General features: G+C 44.0%; 2 protein-coding genes across 3 annotated transcripts; both read left to right on the forward strand.

Moving 5' to 3' along the window:
- Positions 1-2,675: 2,675 nt before the first annotated feature.
- C5H1orf210 (chromosome 5 C1orf210 homolog) lies at positions 2,676-11,837 on the forward strand. The gene is made up of 5 exons (XM_028733799.2): positions 2,676-2,715; positions 4,822-4,922; positions 5,835-6,342; positions 7,456-7,599; positions 9,230-11,837. Exons 2-5 carry the CDS (start codon positions 4,836-4,838, stop codon positions 9,613-9,615), a joined length of 1,125 nt encoding a protein of 374 aa, XP_028589632.2. The 5' UTR covers positions 2,676-2,715; positions 4,822-4,835; the 3' UTR covers positions 9,616-11,837.
- A 1,680-nt stretch (positions 11,838-13,517) lies between these two features.
- Positions 13,518-19,118, forward strand: LOC114599146 (E3 ubiquitin-protein ligase TRIM56-like). 2 transcript variants are annotated; one of them, XM_028733803.2, is made up of 2 exons: positions 13,518-13,663; positions 15,077-19,118. In XM_028733803.2, the coding sequence occupies exons 1-2, from the start codon at positions 13,630-13,632 to the stop codon at positions 17,143-17,145; spliced, it is 2,103 nt and encodes a 700-aa protein (XP_028589636.1). In that variant the 5' UTR covers positions 13,518-13,629; the 3' UTR covers positions 17,146-19,118. The 2 variants fall into 2 exon arrangements, with proteins under 2 accessions (XP_028589636.1, XP_028589635.2); XM_028733802.2 differs by having other exon boundaries at positions 13,554-13,619.
- The last annotated feature ends 57 nt before the right edge of the window (positions 19,119-19,175 follow it).

The raw sequence follows: 19,175 nt of genomic DNA on the forward strand, positions 1-19,175 counted from the left end.
GGTGGATCACAACCTTAATAATTCTACATTATTGCTAAGAGGAAGTTAGGAGCTTGGCTGCCAGGTGGCTGCAAGAACATAAAGGGCGCTGACAGGTGCCATTGCCCTCTTCACTTCTTCCTGCTTCTGCTAAGGGCAGGAGAAACCTAATATTTTTCCTGTATCCTTTCCAAAGCAGCGGCCAGTCAATCCCACCAATTCTAATTCCTGGCAAACTGATTATATTCCTTGTTCTCCATCACATTTCGAGCTTGCTGTCCTGGGCTTCTTTGGGAGGAAGGGCAGGATAGAAAAGAAAGAAAGAAAGAAAGAAAGAAAGAAAGAAAGAAAGAAAGAAAGAAAGAAAGAAAGACAGCCTACTACAGTCTTACCTCTGGTTGCGTTCGCTTCATGTCGCAGACTTTCGGGTTGTGAACGCGGCAAACCCGGAAGTATACACCGTGCGCACACGTGCAGAAGTGATCTGTCCACTTCGCACAGTGTGCAGAAGCGCTCTATCGCGCTTCTCACATGCGCAGTAGCAGCTCTCTACTTACGGACTTTTACTATTTATGATTGCGTTTTTAAGTAGAGGTACCACTGTATTCTAGTTGGTTTCAGTATGTGTCTTGTGTGTCGTTTGGGGGGGGGGGGGTGATACCTCATCCTTCACCTCAGGCAGTAAATTATCTTGGGCCAGCCCTGAAGTGGGGTGTCCACAATGAAGTGATTTCAAAAACACCAAACATACCCAAATCATGTGGCGTGTCTTAATACCTTCGTTTTCGAACAGCTTAGTTCTTGAACGTTTTGGCTCCTGAACGCCCCAAACCCGGACGTGAGTGTTCCAGTTTGTGAACTATTTTTGGAAGCCGAACGTCTGAAGGGGCTTCCAATTGGCTGCAGGAACTTCCTTCAGTCAATCAGAAGCCGTGCTTTGGTTTCCGAACGTTTTGGAAGTCAAACGGACTTTCGGAACGCATTCCGTTCGACTTCCAAGGTATGACTGTACTTAGAAACAACCAGGGCTGCTCATACTTTGTTTTGATGAAGTCCCCTGCAGATTATTCTTTGTCACTCTCCAGCCTGATTTTTAGTCTCATTTCTGGTGTGTGGTTTAAATTAATAATAAACAATCTCTGTTAATTCCCAGAAACACAGACTGTGACAGAAAAATTCAATAACCAACTTGAATGTCATGATTTTGTGGGGCTTTTCTTCTTTTTTAAAAATAAAATACATTAAAAATGTTTTAAAAACTGGGGGGGGGGGGGGGACAACCCTCCATTTTGTACTGGAGGTTCTTTTCCGAGAACTATAGAACAGGCTGCTTCTGCCACTGGCCTGGCAAAATACTAAAGATAAAAACATGAAAAGCAGTTATACAATAACATCAGGGTAGTTTTAACAGAACCAGAGAACACTCACAGTAAATTGTACTATTGTTAATTAAGGGAACCCGTTTCCTCTCAGACAGCTGGAGAAGCCACCACATCCCTAGACCAGGGGATCCAGCCACCCATTCCTAATGACACTCTGTGGTCAGCTATTTTGTGAGTGCTCTGTGAACCCTTACAGAGAACACTTCACCCTTGGGGACCCCAGAGGGCAGAGCAAAAGGTGTGAGAGGAATTAAGGGAATGTGCTTCTTGCAACCAGCCTGGGCGGTTCATTTTTTTCTCAAATCCCCACAGCATATAAGACAGGGTGGAGTTTGTTTTATGCTTCCCTTCTTCCACAAAAGTTGGCTCTCCTTTGCACACTGTTTCCTGTTCTCTGCCAGATGGCAGCAGCTTCCTCTACAGCTGGTCTAAAATGGTAGCACTAAAGCAGAAAGCAGGAGCAGGCTATGGGGTGGGGAGAGGAGAGGTTCAACAAAAAAGTCAAATGCTTGGGTGAACTGTACTTTCTCACCCATATGGCTGTGTTAACACCAACTAGTATAGATGGATATACACAAAGAAAAAGCACAATACCTTCAGGGTGGAATTCTGCTTGCAGATCACTGTGAAATAGCAACATTTGTTTGTAGTGTTAACCCTGCCTGCCTGAAAACCCCCATGGTGTTCAATGGACAGGGCACCTATTTGATATTTTATTGTAAGCAGGAACAACCTAGGAGACCCTCACAAGATGTGCAATCTGAATCACACAAGTACAACACAAAAGACATAGGAAGCTTCCAAATACAGAGTCCAGAATATTGATCCATCTGTCTCAGTATTGCCCATACTGATTGGAAGTAGCTTTCCAGGGTTTCAGGCAATGCGTCTTTGCCAGCCCTACGTGCTTCGGATTGCATCTGAGGCATTCTGCATGCAAAACATACAATCCACCACTGAGCTATAGCCCTTCCAGGAATACTGGCCTCTTCCACACAGAAATACCCTTTGTATATCCTTCAGGATTAATGTGTCATTCAGAATTAATGCAGGCATCCATGTAAACAGTCGTACAAGTTTGCACTTGACCTTTGTGACTTTGTTTCTTGATCTGTGGGCAAACAGTGCCTATTGGGCACCTCCCTTCATCCTGTCTTAGGACCAGAGCCTTATTTTGGATCCTACCATGTCCCAAAGACAAGAGGTGCCGATTCCAGTTAATATGTAACTGGCTTCCTTTACCTTTCACCTTTTTCACATTCACCCTCCATTTTCTTCAGCACCTGCCACTCCCACAGTACACAGACCCAGGAAGAGAGAGAGAGCATACACGCAAACTGGCACTATTCCTGAGGTAAATCATTTTTCTGCCTGCAGGGAATATTTGGGGAAGAGTGAGAACCTGGCAAAGGGAGTAAACATTTTAAATTGCAGTAACTCTCCCTCATGGCAGGACTCCCTGTGCTGTTTTGGTGGGGGCGGGGGTTCTTGCCTGACTCCAGCAGTGCCAAATTGTCTGTGTGGAGGCAAGGGTGAAGTCGCCTTGGGCGTGGTTCAGAATTCAAAAGCCAGTCTTCCTCCTTTTTTAGCACAAGGTAAGCAATAATATGCTTCTGAGATTTTGTATGCCTTGGATGCAACAGTGTGAACAACTGCTGTTCTCGCCGTGTGTAAATGCAGCCTGCAGAATGAGTGCAGAATCTAGTCCTGAAAGTTTGGCTGTCTTACAAAGGGCACTTATTAGAATCAGCACAACTGCTGTATCTCTCTAGGCTCTTCTCTTCATTCATTATGATTGCTTTGCTAGTCTTTGAACTCAGATGCTTGCCATCTGTCCTGTTTCTGTATGCTACTTGATTTCCCCGTTTCCTGTCCAGGTCTCTGGCTCTTAGCCATTCTCCGTTCCAACCTCAGCGTGATCTTTCAATGTTCTACTATTCTTTTTAAGGGCCAAGGGTGCCTCCAGGCTGTTAGTATTTTGCAGGAGGTATTGAAGTGCATACTCAGACTTTAGGGTCTTGTGCACATTTGAGTGTTATTTAGCTGTTCGTTTGCTTACAGCCCTGCCCAATTGGAATTGGACTGGAGTGGTTCACACCTGCACATATTTGAATTTGTGTATCAGGAGTAATTTCAGCCTTTCCCTTTCATACCCTTTTGTGTGTGTCCCCGTCTTCTAATTTGTTGGTTCCATTATATGTATATGTATTAACAGGGCACACACACAGATAACTTTCTGTGCAATTTGTGGTTTTGAAAAATTTCCCTGCCCAAATAGTGTGCAGAGACACACAGTCAGGCAACTGACGAGTTCCTGAGCTGTGGCTATGCTCCTGAGGCGCTCTTACTAGCTTGCTGGGAAAGAAATGAAAAAAACTGTAAATTCTCAGTGCACTTTTCAGATTGCTGCCAAATACATCTGGTGTAGAATTTTTAAATGTAGTCCGTTTGTGCAGTTTTGTGGTTTGTGCAAATCTGGGGGACCAAAAGGGGCGAAAATAATCCATTCAGGAGTGCACTGGAAATAGTTATGAGGACAGCTGGGAAAGAAATGTACGTGCTGAGGAAGCAGTAGGCATGGACAGGCGAGCAACAGAAGGTGACAACTGACTCACTCACCCCCCAAACACGGAAAAATACTTTATGTGACCCCAAGTGAATTCTCCCTATATTGAGTAAACCTGGATTTACCGGTGGGGGGGGGTGGGATGCATCAAGTTGTGTATTGTAAGGTCATACACAAATTAAATGGGAATGCAAAAGGCTGCAAGCACACAGTAAGCTTCAGCATGCACAAGCTGTTTGTGCAATTCAAGCGCTCTGTTGCCCTTGTGCAACAAATCCACTTTAAAAAACAACAGACCTCTTGAAATTTGAAAAGTGATGATTAGGAAAGAGTGGGATAAATGAATGATTAACAAGATGTGTGAACATCTCACAAGCAAATCAAGATGAGTGCTCATTGTCATATAACCACTCAGTAACAAGTCAGAATGAATGCTCAACAAAGACCAGACTACCGTGTAAGCTTTGAGCAAGCAAATCAGAGTGAATGTTGAACAAACACTTTATCTGGAGGAACTCAAAGCTCATGGCTTTTATATCTTTTATTCATTTTGTAGTTCTTCCTTCAGTTTTCCTCTCCAACCTGATGTCTTGGCTTTAACTATGATTCTAATCCGCTAGAATGGACTCCTGATACCAAATTAGTTTCTGAAGGCCAGATATTGCAAAGTCCACCCATACAGTTCATTTCCTCACATTAACTGCAATACAAAGGAATCTGCATTCACAGCCACGGAGTTGAAAGGCACCAGCATTTCTTAATGATAGGGAAGCACCCTGAAAATTGCTGTGCCATACCCATCCTACCCACATCACCCACTTCTTACCATGGAGCAGGTCTCCAGGATTCTTGTGTCGCCAACTGTGCCATGGCATTCCTATCTTTCTTTTACAGCTTCCTGAAGCACAATGAAAGATGCCTGGTATTTCTGGGTCTCCAGCATGCTCTGGGTATGGACTGTTGCATCAGGACATCCCTGCAATATTGACAAGCAGGTAAGCAAGATATACATCTGTATATAGTGAAGAATAATCTGAAAATTCTGCATCCTGGAAGATCTTGATCAGTTTATCTGATTAAAGGTTGGCTGTATGGGATAGTCTCCATATTTTTCAGTTCCACTTCCCACTTTTTTAAAAAAAAGTTATGCATTCTAATTACATTCACAATTAAAGCATACACTATTGTACAGAGGCTAATTCTTCCAATGGTTGTTATTTATATACGATAATGAACAGTGTCATGAACTGTGTCCTGTAGCCTGATCCAAGGCTCAGAAGTCAGTGAAAGTGAACTTACTTCCAAGTATGTTTGCACAGGATTGCAATCCTAGTGAAATAACTACTCCAGACATAGCCTGGATTTAACCAAACTGGATCAATATGTGATTTAGCTATTCAGCTTTATCAACACTAATCCCCATACTGATCCCTGCTACTCTAAAGGGCAGATTGGGGAGATTAACAAGGTCAACAGGAGTGCAGCCCAAGTGTAGGGTTGGTATGCATAATCTCTGCGTAATTGATTTTGCCAGTACTCCTTTATGCATTTCAAGTATGTCACTAACATATGTGCGGGAAATGTCAGCTTGCTTCAGCTTTAGAGTACTCTAGTTCAAATTTAACACTTTTTAAAACAAAAACTTACATGAGATGTTGCAACTTGCAAAACATGGTTATTTGCTAACAGTAGCATGCAAAAGCAGCCTTAAATTTGAACATCTATATACTTGGCAGTCAGTCCCAACCACTTTTAATTGAGGTGAAGGCAAGCTGCAGAAGCTTTTCTGTCGCCCAGTAGCTAAATGATTCTGTATGGGAAAGATCTCAACCCAGACTAAATAATTGATTTGAATGATGATGCTTGAATGTCTTGAGGTTTCATGCCGGTTGTATGATTTTTCACAGGGATGGGCAGCCTGCAGTGGAAAGAGCCTTCTCCATGCTCCAAAATCTCTTCCCAGACATATCACCAACCTGGACCTGTCTTTTAACTCATTGATAATGCCCAGACATGGAACATTTCTGAGAAGCTTCCCTTCACTGCATTCCCTAAACCTCTCCAGCAATACCATTCCTACTCTCTATCCTGGCCTCTTTTGTAACCTGGGTGCTCTCCGCCTCTTGGATTTAAGCAGTTGCAGCATTACCAACATGCACTCAAAGAGCTTCCTGGGCTTGAAAAACCTTCACATACTGCTCCTGAAAAACAATAAACTTCAGTATCTGGAACCCTCTGTGTTTCCTGTCTCTGGAAACCTCATCCATCTGGACCTGCAGGACAATGAGCTGTTATATTCAGGGGAACTTGCTCGGTTACTCGTGCAAAGAATCCACCATGTTGAGCTTCAGGGGAATCCCTGGGTGTACAGTGCCTCCATCACTCCTTTCCAACAGGGACTACAACAAACAGAAGGTGAGTCAAGCAATGGGAAGTGGGTTGTCGAGTGGATAGTACTCAGAAACATGGAGCTCCCGTTACTCAATGTTCAAACCGAAACAAAAAAAAAAGCAGCAGGTTGCATCCAACTAGAAAGCACTGTGGTTCTCTGGGTATGATAGAAGTTTATAAAAGGGCTAGTTAAAAGAAAAGCAACCCTTTTACCAAGGAAACTGGCAGAGCAGTGGCCTGTCCTCTTCAACCAGGCCACTCGCTTGCCCATATGGAATTCTATACTGTATGCCCCTGCTTGAGGCGTATAATGGGAAAATATGAACACAGTCTCTGTTAATTGGTTTCTAAATAATAATAATAATAATAATAATAATTTATTATTTATACCCTGCCCATCTGGCTGAGTTTCCCCAGCCACTCTGGGCGGCTCCCAATCAAGTGTTAAAAACAATACAGCATTAAATATTTAAAATTTCCCTAAACAGGGCTGCCTTCAGATGTCTTTTAAAGATAGGATAGCTGCTTATTTCCTTCACATGTGAAGGAAGGCTGTTCCACAGGGTGGGCGCCACTACCAAGAAGGCCCTCTGTCTGGTTCCCTGTAACCTCACTTCTCGCAATGAGGGAACCGCCAGAAGGCCCTCGGCACTGGATCTCAGTGTCCGGGCTGAACGATGTGGGTGGAGACGCTCCTTCAGGTATACAGGACCGAGGCCGTTTAGGGCTTTAAAGGTCAGAACCAACACTTTGAATTGTGCTCGGAAACATACTGGGAGCCAATGCAGATCTCTCAGGACCGGTGTTATGTGGTCCCGGCGGCTGCTCCCAGTCACCAGTCTAGCTGCTGCATTCTGGATTCATTGCAGTTTCCGGGTCACCTTTAAAGGTAACCCCACGTAGAGCGCATTGCAGTAGTCCAAGTGGGAGATAACTAGAGCATGCACCACTCTGGCGAGGAATAATCCCAGGAAACCAAGTCGATTTAGGCAGTCTCAAACTGGGAGGTGAGCAAAAGGTTTTGCCTCTCATAAAACCACCTAAGATTTGTATTATCTCAATGGAATGAACCTAGGATGGAAAATAAACTGTAATCTCTCAGTGTGAATGGACACTAACAGCTTTTGTGTCCTCTAGCTGAGCTGATCCATGATTCACGCCTAGAGCTCCAGACTAAAGAGATTAGAACTCTGGACTATCAGGACCAGGGACACAGAAGAAAAGCGAGGGCCCCTCCAGATGAACATTCAACTACCGGTAACCTGACATCTAAAAATTACAGTAAGTGAAGCAAGACAGGCCACTTCCAGAGTGTCACCATTTTCAGGTGGGATTGAATGACATACCAGCAGATTCAGGTTTTAATTGATGTAACCCACCCTGCAATCTTAGGGTGAAGGATAGGCAATAACTAAATAAATGAATAAATGAATGCAGGTTGGGAGGTCTTGAACAACGAATGCTCTTCCCCCCCAATACTGGACTTTTGTGGTTAGGAAAGTGATGGGAAAATGCACAGGAAAGCATGGCATAACACAGGCTTCCTCAACCTCGGCCCTCCAGATGTTTTGGGCTACAACTGCCATGATCCCTAGCTAGCAGGACCAGTGGTCAGGGATGATGGGAATTGTAGTCTCAAAACACCTGGAGGGCTGAGGTTGAGGAAGCCTGGCATAACACTTGCTTGACCTAACGACATATAACCTCCTTGCAAACAAAACTGTATGAGTGTTCAAGAAATAGCCAATGTCATCTAACCTCTCAGCAACCTTGGGGCAAAAAAATCATGACAAATGCTCAATAAACTGGGGGTCCTTCTGATGAGCTATAACACCCATTTTATAATTTTTGCATTTGACATTTTTTCTCCACCAAATCCCAGAACCATCACTTGCTGGTGTTCCCCTAGGAGAGCTTTCTGTGAGAATGAATTAGAGTTGCAGTCACCAGTGCAAACAGCATGTGTTAGGGAGGCCGATTCCTGCTCGTTTTTTGCTGATCCAGGCATACTGAGATGATTTGGCAGGGTTGACAGAGGTATCCCATTCTGATTAAAACCATAAAGGATAACTCTAAACCCTGGTAATGAAAAATGTTTTTAATGACATGCTTCTTTCTGTGTTTCCTGTTTACTAGCACTGTTGCTCACAACAGTGCTATATGAAAGCAGGAAATCCTTCCTGATGGTGGTGGTGCTTGCAACAGTCATTTACAAATGAGATAATTAGCTGATTCTAGCTACCAGCTTCCACACAGTTATGAGCTTACAATGATGATCCCAAGGCAGGCAAAAAACCTCAAATCAACCCAACCCTAAAAGAGCCAAATCTCTATGAATGCCTTGATCCACAAATGAACAAAGTAGAATTTTAGGTTTTGTTTTGCTCTAGATTAGTTAGCTGGGGCTGGATCTGCAGATTACTCTCAGCAAACTTTCTTCCAGTCACATTGTGCTGTTTTATGCCACTATTGTATTAAGCCAATATTAGATAACCTTGCAGAAGGGAAGGATCAGGCACGGAAGGTCAGTGACAGGCTCCACTGTAGTCCCTGACTCAGTGAATGAAATGCTTGCTATACTACTCTGTGTTGACATCAATAACTTCCAATTTCAGCTTGATATGCTTAGTCCAGGAATGGGTGCCACTTGCCAGGGAGAGTGGCTCATATCTCCAATGACCTCTGTCGCTGTACTATTTTCATCAAAAGGACATAGGAATATGGTTTCCCCTGTTCACACCTATTAAGAAAAAAGACAGGTGTGCCATGCAATTCAATGCATGCTTACTCACTTCAGTGGGATTTATTCCTGAGTAAGTTTTTACATAGGTTTGTAGTCAAATATATTTCCTGAATGAGAACATGGGTAGTGAGTATTTTAACTATACACCAGCTTTCCTTTCCTTTGCAGCCTCTACTACCACACTTCCCCCTGGAAAAGTTGCTCATAGCTGGCCATACTTCGCTGCATTTGTGCTTTCGGCTATCGCCATCTCCATTGTGATTGCGTTGGTTGCTAAATGCAAATTGTTGCAGAGGAACCGTGCCAGCTACAACCATCAACGGCTGCCTGATTCCCGCTCCATTGGAAGCAGCCATGCTGAGGAAGCTGACATGGATGTGGCCTATGGGAGGAACCAAGGCATCCCTAGAGTAGCTGGGTGTCCTGCAGAGGATGATGATGGTTTCATTGAAGATAACTACATTGAACCCAATCAAGGCTTGCAGGAAGAAGAAGAGGAGGAGGAGGTGGCAGAGGAGAAAGAGAATGAATTGGAACCCCATTTCAAACTTTGAGAGGATATTAGGAACCAAGCACCAATTTTTCATATTCTCCAATACCTTATCACCCCATTTTCTAGGAGCTTCCAGTTATCTCATACTTGTTACAGATTCTCCTACCTGCTCTTTGGCTTCAGACCAATATCTGATCTACAACCCTTAGCTTCTTGCTAACAACTATATTTTCCCATTTTCTGTACACTGAGCTGCAGTAGCTTCTCAATACATTTCATTTGTGTAATTTGAGGTTATCCATGGATTACCTCCCACATTATTGTGTACTAGACTGCAGGTTTAGGCTATTGAAAGACAGGCAGAATTTTAATGAACCCAGCCCACTGTGGAAGCAGTTTTTAAGTGTAAAAAACCCCAAATTATGTGGTGTTGTTCTTTAAAGTCCTAGCACACACTTGATCAGATAAATATTCAAGGTACATGAGGAAAAACTGCATGTAGTAGAGGTGGGGAGAATGGTGAAGAACAGCTTTCCCCAAACTGATGCCCTCTAGATATTGTTGGACAACTCCTATTGTACCCAAGCTAGTGAAGAGGAAGAGCTGCACTGATCCACAGAAAGAAGCCAGACTAAAAAGTAAAAAGTCCAGACTAGCACGCATCAGTACAATGTTTATGCACGGCCTCTCTCTAAAACCAGTGTCAAGTTTCTTAATTTTGTAGTGGTTCCAACGTATTTCAAGATGGAGTGGAAATTGTGATAAGAGCCTTGCTGTGAGATTTTTGGAAGATATGTTGCCAACATGTGGGAGAGAGATGTGCCTAAACAAAGAAGTTATTCTAAGGATAATACAGGAATGTGCTAGGGGGGACACTTGGTTCATTCACATCTTGTTTGTGGCCAACATTTTTTGAGTGTTGCCTGTGATAAGTGAGAAGCCCACGTACAGTGCTGCAGGCAAGTGGCTCTAGGATGCAGCTCTTGCAAACTTTGTAGGAATTAGTTCAAAACAGAAGCAGAATTACAAGGAGCATTGCAGCACCTCACTTTCTGCCGCCACTGGCATCACTCACACCAGCAACACTGCTTGGACTGAGGCAAAGGTGTGTTTTGCTATCTAGGTTTGTTCCATACCCTGGGCTGCACATTGTACAACCAGTGTATATAATTCCCTTATACAATCTCTTTTATCTGTGTATCAAATGATATTTATGCTTCCAGGTAAGCCATTCACTCTGTGCCTGGTATAATTGAATTGAGAACTGCCCATTACAGTGACTTTAGAAATGTAGCAGCAATCCTTCCTCTTACTATTTTCTCATTATTCTTCCTTCTGATTGTAGTTTTCTTCAACTACCAGTTGACCACTGGTAGTTTCATCAAGTGTTCAGCTTTAGAAACTCTCCTGTTTGATGGAAGATGTTCAGATGGCAGTGCATCATAGGCCCTTCAGATTGTGTGGGCATGTACACCTCTTCCCTGAAGCTGTGCTTGTCAATATAGCTTTTTGCCAGTACTGAAAGCACAATGATTTCACTACTGGGGAGTCTCCCGTTTCTCATGTCTGCTATCCTTTTCTGGGGATGATGGCAAGGTTGCTTCCATTGCAGCCACAAGTTTCTCCCTCCTCCTATGGGAGGGCTTTGTAGCAGGATCAAGCAAAGGAAACAATGGCACATGATGTAGAATCAGGTATAGCCTCATAAGCTCCAAATCCTATGTTAGTGCAAAACAAAAAATCTTGCCCCATTTGCTGTTTTAATTACTTCCTGATATGGCAATGTCAACCCAGTGTTGTTTTGGGTGAACTGAATAAGGCTTTGGGATCAGAGAAGGCAATATGTTTCCCAGTATGTGAACATCACCTTTATTACAGTGACTGTATCAATAAGAAATTGCTCATTTAAGTGATATGAAAGTATTTCTAGGATGAAATACAAGGGAGACTTGAATGAAAATTATCTCCACCAGAATCTGTGCAGTGGTGTGGCTGTTTCATAATTAAATACACTCCAGTGTTTTTAAACAAATGATAATATTGTGAATTTAACCCTGAAAATGGGATCATTTGGGTGTTTATTCTCAAGGTTTATAAGATTGTACACAGTGTTTTCCCTTTAGTCAAACAAAACACTGAGCTGCACCTTCTCTTTACTTCTCTACAGCAAGGGGATTCTGTGCAAATACCAAGACTCCACATTATGTCTTAATCAGATATTTCAGCTAGTCATGCAGTATTGCCAGAATTATTCATAGCAATAAATGACACTCCTCATTTTTAGCTGTTTTCTCCCTGTTTGCTCAGACTTCTGTCCCTCACTGTAGAGTTATGGTTCAGTGTTGCAGCATCACATCAGAAGATGAAGAGGTGCTGGAAGCAACCAGCTTGTGTTCAATACAAAAACTGGGGTATAAACAAAACAAGGCCTGCAGAAGACATCTATAGCAAAATATACAGGCTTCACCCAAAGAAGTCATGAGCTGCAGCTACTTCCATTCCCTGTAAATGTCTACTTCCATCAAGGAAGCAGAAATCTGAAGTGACGGACATCATGATTCTCCAGCAAGAAATTGTCCATGTGCAGACAAGCGCAGTGGAACTATGCAAAACTTAATTTAAACATCTAAATAAAGTGGGCTGGGTTAGAGGCTTCCTTTTGCTGCAGGAGATCTATAAAAATACATGTGAAGCTTAAAAAAAAAAAACTTGAGTCAAAGTAACCCAATTCCATCTAGTTTGACTGAAGCAAATGCATTACCAAAAGAAAGTCAAAAGAGGTAGGACCAATCAAGACATTTTGTTGCCTGAAGCAAAAGACAAGACAGTGGTTCCCCGTTGTTATTTTCAGGTGGGATTAAATCACCTAATGGGAAATTCAGGTCGCACAATTATAGTTGATTAGAAGCTCTTGCACAAAAATCATACTTCCCCCAAAGAGTGGACTTTTTGTGGTAAGGAAAGTGATGGGAAAATGCACTGGAAGGTGTGGTGTAATGCTTTGAAATAACATCATCTTACCTCCTTGCAAACAAACCAGGATGAATGCTCAATAAATAGACATCCTTACTCCAGCACTGGTGATGGGACAGCATCCTCCACCACACCTGAGGGCAGCAGGCTAGGTTAGGGGGCACAGGTCATCAGATGGCCACATGACACACACAGCTATTCTCTTAATAGCTTGGTGCCACTACTCTACTCCCTGGCAACTGCTGACTGGCGTAGCACCCTCACTCAACCTAATGATAGCAGGCTCTGAAAAATGGGACACAGAATTGTATATACTAATGAAGTATATACAGGCACACATGAAGAAATTGCTACTATAAATGAAAATAAAATATATCTCACCACTGTGGCGTAAAGTCTGATCACGTGATCAAGCTTGCCAAGCTTGTGTTTACTACTTATGGGCAACTTCTAAGTTCCCCGTTCTCCCTTCTTATATTCTTTATATTTAAAAGGCTTGGACTGAATAGTTCTTCAAACACAGGCCTCTTTCAAAAGACTGTAAAGCCAGATGTATGGTCAGCATAAGCCCACCCCATTTTTCTGATAATGACGCTTCATTTTTCTAACTTCCTGCCATAAGGGGGAGAGGAGTAACAGTTCACTGGCAGAGTACAGGTTTTGCATTCAAAAGGTATCAGCTGAATCCCGAGTAGGGCTGGGTGAAACTGCTCCTAAAACTTTGAAGAACCACGAGCCGCCAATGAAAAAACCCCAAAATAGGCACTGAATTAGGTGGACCAAAGGTCTGGTTTTGTACACGGCAGCTTCCTATGTTTCTACTTGTTACCGAACTTTGCCGAAATAAATTTGCTAGTCTTTAAAATGCCGGGACACTAGCAGAGGGAACTCCCCCTCCACGCGCCCGGGAGGCGTGACTGCTCGCAGCCAGTCGCACTGATTCAACAGTGCAAAATGGAGCCTCTTAACTCAAACAGGAAACCGGAGAGGAGGCGGCGAGGTAAGATGAGCGAGGTAGAGTGCCTTCCGGAAATGACGCCGCGAGGCGGAAATCGCTCGCGCCCGGTCGAGGGACTTCCCGCTTAGAGGAAGGTGCGTGGCAATGTTCTGGGCGTTTGAGCGTGAAGCGCTTGCAAGTGAGTGACTGCCTTGGGTGGGGCAGGGGGATGGGAGAGGCTGGGGAATGGGAGAGAGGCGCCCGCAAAAGAACCCGAAAGGGATAGAAGGAAAAGGATCGGGCCACAAGCAGGCGGTTTCCCGCTAACTGCCCGGTGCTCCGTCCTCCAGCTCTCGAGCTTGGCGAAGCGTCTCCTCCTCGCGCTGGTGCTTTGCAATTTCCCCGATCTCGACCGGCTCGCTTGCTGAGCCAATTCCCTGGCACATTTCTGTAGGGCAAGTTAAATAGGTTTTTCGTTATTCTCTACGAAAAGAACTCCACACACACTTATGCCAGCACTTGGAAATTAGACCGAAAACACAAGCTGGAAATTAAGCCTGCAATCCTAAGTATGATTGCTTGAAATTTAACTCCCATCATAATCCATATCACATATTTCAGAGAATGTTCCTTAGGTTCGGAGCATTAATGTCAGACCATTGTTCCATCTATCACAAGATCTTCTGCACTGACTGGTAGCAATCCCCTCCCCACTCCAGCCCTACCTGGATAGGACTGGGTTTGAACTTGAGACATTCTGTATAAAGAGCTCCTCTTATTATTTGGTGATAACTCATAGCCGAGTAAGATTGTCTTCCATGAACATGGTCTTAACAGTGAGTCCGTAAGTGACTGTGGAGGCCAATCCTGGATTCACACATCCACAGTGGGGACATAGGTTTCTGGGTGGGAATTGAGCATGGTGAGGGTTTGCAAAACTTGTCTTCCTCTTAGCTCGTTTCTCCTTTTCATCCTGAGTTCCAGCGTCTTTGAAGTCCATGACAGCAGCTGTCCAGCCACTGAACTAGGGCTCTTCCCCATTATTTCCCTTTCAGAGGTCTAACATGGGGCAAAGTTCTCTCCCTGCACCCCCCCACCCATATTTTTTTCTGGTTCCATTGTTGTAATCTATGCATGGCTTTCATGCTTTTTCCTAGACTGAAGTTCTACACTGGTGCACAAAATGTGTAATATACCAGTAGCCCATCTCTGCTTGCTTATGTTTGACTAAGTGTTATTCTCTCCAATCCCTTCTCCAGTTCCCTTGTGCTACAGCACTGAAGGCGGTAATTTTATTTCCAGTTCCTTTGGGGGCAGTTCCTGGCTCCCTAATCACAAATCCTTATTTATATTACTGACTGCAGTCCTATCTATATCTGTTCAGAAGTAAGCTTCATCCAGCAGGACTTATTTTCTAGCTGAGTGCATAGGGTTGTAGTCTTAAGTTACATTTCCACCACCCTTTCAATAGGTCTGGTGTGGCTCTCTTGGAATTAGTAGGCAAAGAGCTTGCTAGGTTTATTGACACAACTTCTAAACCCACCTACCTCCGCTTCATAGCTGGTGCAAGACCCAGTTGGGCCATGCTGATTGTCTCTTGTTCTGTTTGTAGACCGACCAGACAAGATCATGGCAACTCAGAGTTCCACGTCACTGCAGGATTTGATTCGGGAAGATTTTTTGACTTGCAAAATCTGCTATGACCTGTATGTGGTGCCCAAAATCTTGCCATGCCTGCATACCTACTGCCAAAAATGCCTAGAGCCCTTGGTAGAAAATGGGACCATACATTGTCCTGAGTGCCGTCTGCAGTCGGAAGCTCCTGGAGGTTCTGTGGGGCTGAAGACCAATTTCTTCATTAATAGCCTCTTGGAACTGTTCCAGATGAAGCGCAACAAGGACCTAGAGTGCACAGTCTGCTCTAGTGCTCAGAAAGTTGTGGCTGCCACTGCCCGTTGCCTGGATTGCAAGGATTTCTTGTGCCAAATATGTTCCCAGGGCCACTGCTGCTCCCGCCTCACTCTGCACCATAAGGTGGTGAACCTGGAAGAGTTCCTTGCAGGGCATTATGACACTGAGGTAAGATTTTTACAGGAACTGTGGTGCCAAGATCACCCACAGGAGGCGCTCCGTTTCTTCTGTGATACCTGCAGCATGTCCATCTGCAGGGATTGTCGCATGCTGGACCATTTCCAGCACAAAGTGGTATCCATGTCCAGTGCAGTCCAGCGGAAACGCCCTTCTGTAGAGCAGTTGATCAAGAGCTTGCAGGGAACAATTACCTGCATCTCTGAACAAGAGAAAGCTGTGGAGGAGGCAATGGACAAACTAAAAGTAGAGAGCGAACGTGTCAAGGAGAAGATCTGCAAGTATGTGGAAGATATCACTACTTACATCTTTGCCCAGAAGGACTGTGTTTTGGCAAAACTGAATGCCTTCCTAACAGAGCAGCTGGAGCGTTTTTGTTTAGCACAGAAGGAGCTGCAGAGTCAGAAGGACAAAGCAATGAACACTCAAGAGTTTTCTCAGCGTATTCTATGTGTTGGGAAGGACTCTGAGATCCTTCACCTGGAAGGAATGATCAGGACTAGAGTTGAGGAGCTTCAGGCGCACAGACTCCCACAACTCCAAAGTCAGATTCCAGAATTAACCATTGCCTGGGATGAACCCCAGCAACTCTCTGAAGGATCAATTTTCAGCCTTGTCTTTCCTGGGGAGCAACCCACAAGAAATGCGCAGCAGTTGGAGCTCGGCAGTGAGTCATTGACGTCTCTGGGCGAGGAGAGTGGGGAGGTTATGGGCACTCCTTCTGATTCAGATGAAGACTCCCTCACAAGTGAATCTGACTCCCACTTTAAAAGCCCTTTTTCCTCCACTGGCTGGAGCAGAAGAGCAGGGTATGCTTTCAGCTTTGCGCTAGATCCATCCCTCACCAAACAAAAGCCTAATATCACTGGGATTGCTGTTGTGCCTCACAGTGGTCAAGTCGTCCTTTTGGATCAGGCAAATGCTGAGATAAAGCAATATAGCGCCTTTGGCCACTTTGAGGGGGTGATTCCTTTGCCTGCATCTAATTCTGTCTTCTGTGGCATCTCTGTGTGTGGAAAGATCCTGGCCTGTTCCTCGGAGACTCATCTTTTTTTCCTGAATCTTGATGGATTATTCCTGCGTAAACTGCAGCTGAGGGGCTCTGAATCGTCCTATCCCCTTGCCTCATATGGAGACTCTTATGTGGCTGTTAGTGAAGGAACTCTCTGTTCCATCTCATTGTATAGCCCATCTGGGGCATGTGTTGGTAGAGTCCAGCCAGACAACTATCATGGGGGGAAATTCCTGTTCATTGCTGTAAATAGCTGGGAGGAGTTTGTTGTCTCAGACTTCATTAAGAAACAAATTGTGGTCATGGAGAAGTCTGGGGTTGTTCTGAATGTGCTTAACCCCTCAACTTCACTGCTGGCCAAGCCATTCAGCATCTGTGTTGATGAAGACAGGAACATTTTTGTGATTGATCAGTTCAAAGTGATACAGTTCTCGCCATATGATAATACTGGGAAGGTTGTGTTCAGTGGCCAGGGTCAGATGGGAAGACCCAGAGTCCTGGCCATTGATGGTAATAACCTCATTTTAGTGAGGGAAGATGGAAACACTCATGTCTTTTACCTATACGGTAGGTTGCTATAGCTCATTAGAGTATGAATCAAGTGCCTAATTCTGAAATTCTGAGCATCTTTCTGGAGACTGGCACTATTGTGTTAACTAGATATTGAGATGGGCTTCAGCCTTTACTAGACCCGAGATCAGACCCTGGGTAAGAAATGCTGTTACACTCAGATGAATATGCATTGCTGAAGTCTTCTTGCTATTGTTAGAGCCTGACTTGAGAATAACAGCAGTAGATCAAGATCTTACATGTACCTTTAAACCATGCATTGCATTCACACAATTACTATGATCTTGTCTTTGTTCAGACCTCTGGAGTCTGCTGCTTCAATGCAGATCTCAGTCGAAAGACCCATGAGAACAGGTGGCCTGACTTTTATTTGGAACCGACATTCCTACTTTCTCTGACATTGTGGTCATGGCAAATTTTGTAGATGCATCAGCAGGCTTGCTCCTTCATTCAATGAGCAATAGACCAGCTATTCCTTTTTTAATCTGATCATTCAAATTCAGGCATCAAGGTTAGTGCTGAGGAGGTCTCGGTCCTACCATTATATTTACAAAAACTAGGCTTAGAACATTCCACTTTCTTCACCTGCTGCTGTGTGGACCAGGAACTATTGTGCCTTGCCATCAGATTGAATTTTTTTGAGAAGGGGCAATGTGAACAAGCAACGTAGCTTCTAGAGTAATTTTAACAGTAACATGCATTCAGTGTGTGATTTGTGGAAATGTGAATGTGTTTTCACATACATCTTCTCACAAGCATTTAATGCGCTTGCATAATCCCTGAGTACCCATGGAATTGTAGAAATTCAATAATTCTCCTTGCATACATGTTCCTTACTCAATGCCTACTAAATATGCTGTCTTTGCTAGGGCTTGACAACTGTCACTGGCTCCATAAGCAAACGTGGAGGTGCTGAGACCAGGAATATTGTATTCCAAGCTTTTTATAGGCACACAGCTCAAGGCCCATGTCTTAAGATCCATGCAGATGTCACCTATGAATGGCTATATGCACATTTAGTTGGCACCAAGATCCGTAGTTGGTGAGCTACTGTCTAATCTTCCTGCTGTTCATTTTGGTAGTAAAGTAGTCATCCAGTTCCCGACTTTCCACATTCATGCCCAAGGATGCACAAATGACTAGTCTTGAAGACGCACTTGAAGATGTAGAGCCTAATATTACCTTCTGCAGGCACACATATTGGAAGGTGGCCTTTCTGCTGTCTTTTAACACAAGGCCAAGATTGTTCCTACAGATCATTCCCTTTTTGACCAAGCTATGCTGTAGATTTCCTTTGATAGCTCTGTGCTTGGGAAAGTTGACTAGACATGTATTTTCTGGGGAAAGAAGACCAAAACCTAAAGAGTAAAGGGATCATATGCTGCCTGCAAATCTAGTTCCTGTTACATCTAGTTATCCTCTGATTAAACAGGAAGGAATTTTATCAGCCTCAACATCCTGCACCTATGCTAGGCCCCTGAGCCTTCCTGCGCTCCATTAGTTTTACAGATACTATGGCATTGTTCAAAGAGCAGTGGCCCAGAGTGCTTCAAAGCTGTTGCAGTCACCAACTGGGCTTCTTGCCTTTGTCTTTTGGAGTTGTTGTAGCTTGACTTCCTTCCTCTTTTCTTCTGTGCCCTCCCCTTTCCTGGAGCAAGGTTGGGGAACCTGTGGTCCTGCAGAGGTTGTTTGGACTCCAACTCCCATCAGCCCCAGTTAGCATGGCCAATGGTCAGGGATGTTTGGAGATTCCAACAGAATCTGGAGAGTCACAGGTTCCCCATCCGTGTTCTAAGAAATAGGTAACTGTTGAAGGTGTGAAGAGGAGTGCAGGTACCTCTCTGCTGAATGCCATCATGCCTCATGAGTAGCCAGGGTCAAGGGTACCCCATTGTGCATTACTTTGTTCTTAAGGAGCTGTTAACATTTCTTCAGTATATGCTTTTGATATTAATAAAATTGAATAAATAGCCATTTTGTTGTACATTCTCAAGCCGTGTGACTTGGAGCTGGTTTGTACACAGCAGAAAAGTGCAAGTCT

Source organism: Podarcis muralis, chromosome 5, assembly GCF_964188315.1.
Source record: "Podarcis muralis chromosome 5, rPodMur119.hap1.1, whole genome shotgun sequence".
Lineage (NCBI taxonomy): Eukaryota > Metazoa > Chordata > Lepidosauria > Squamata > Lacertidae > Podarcis > Podarcis muralis.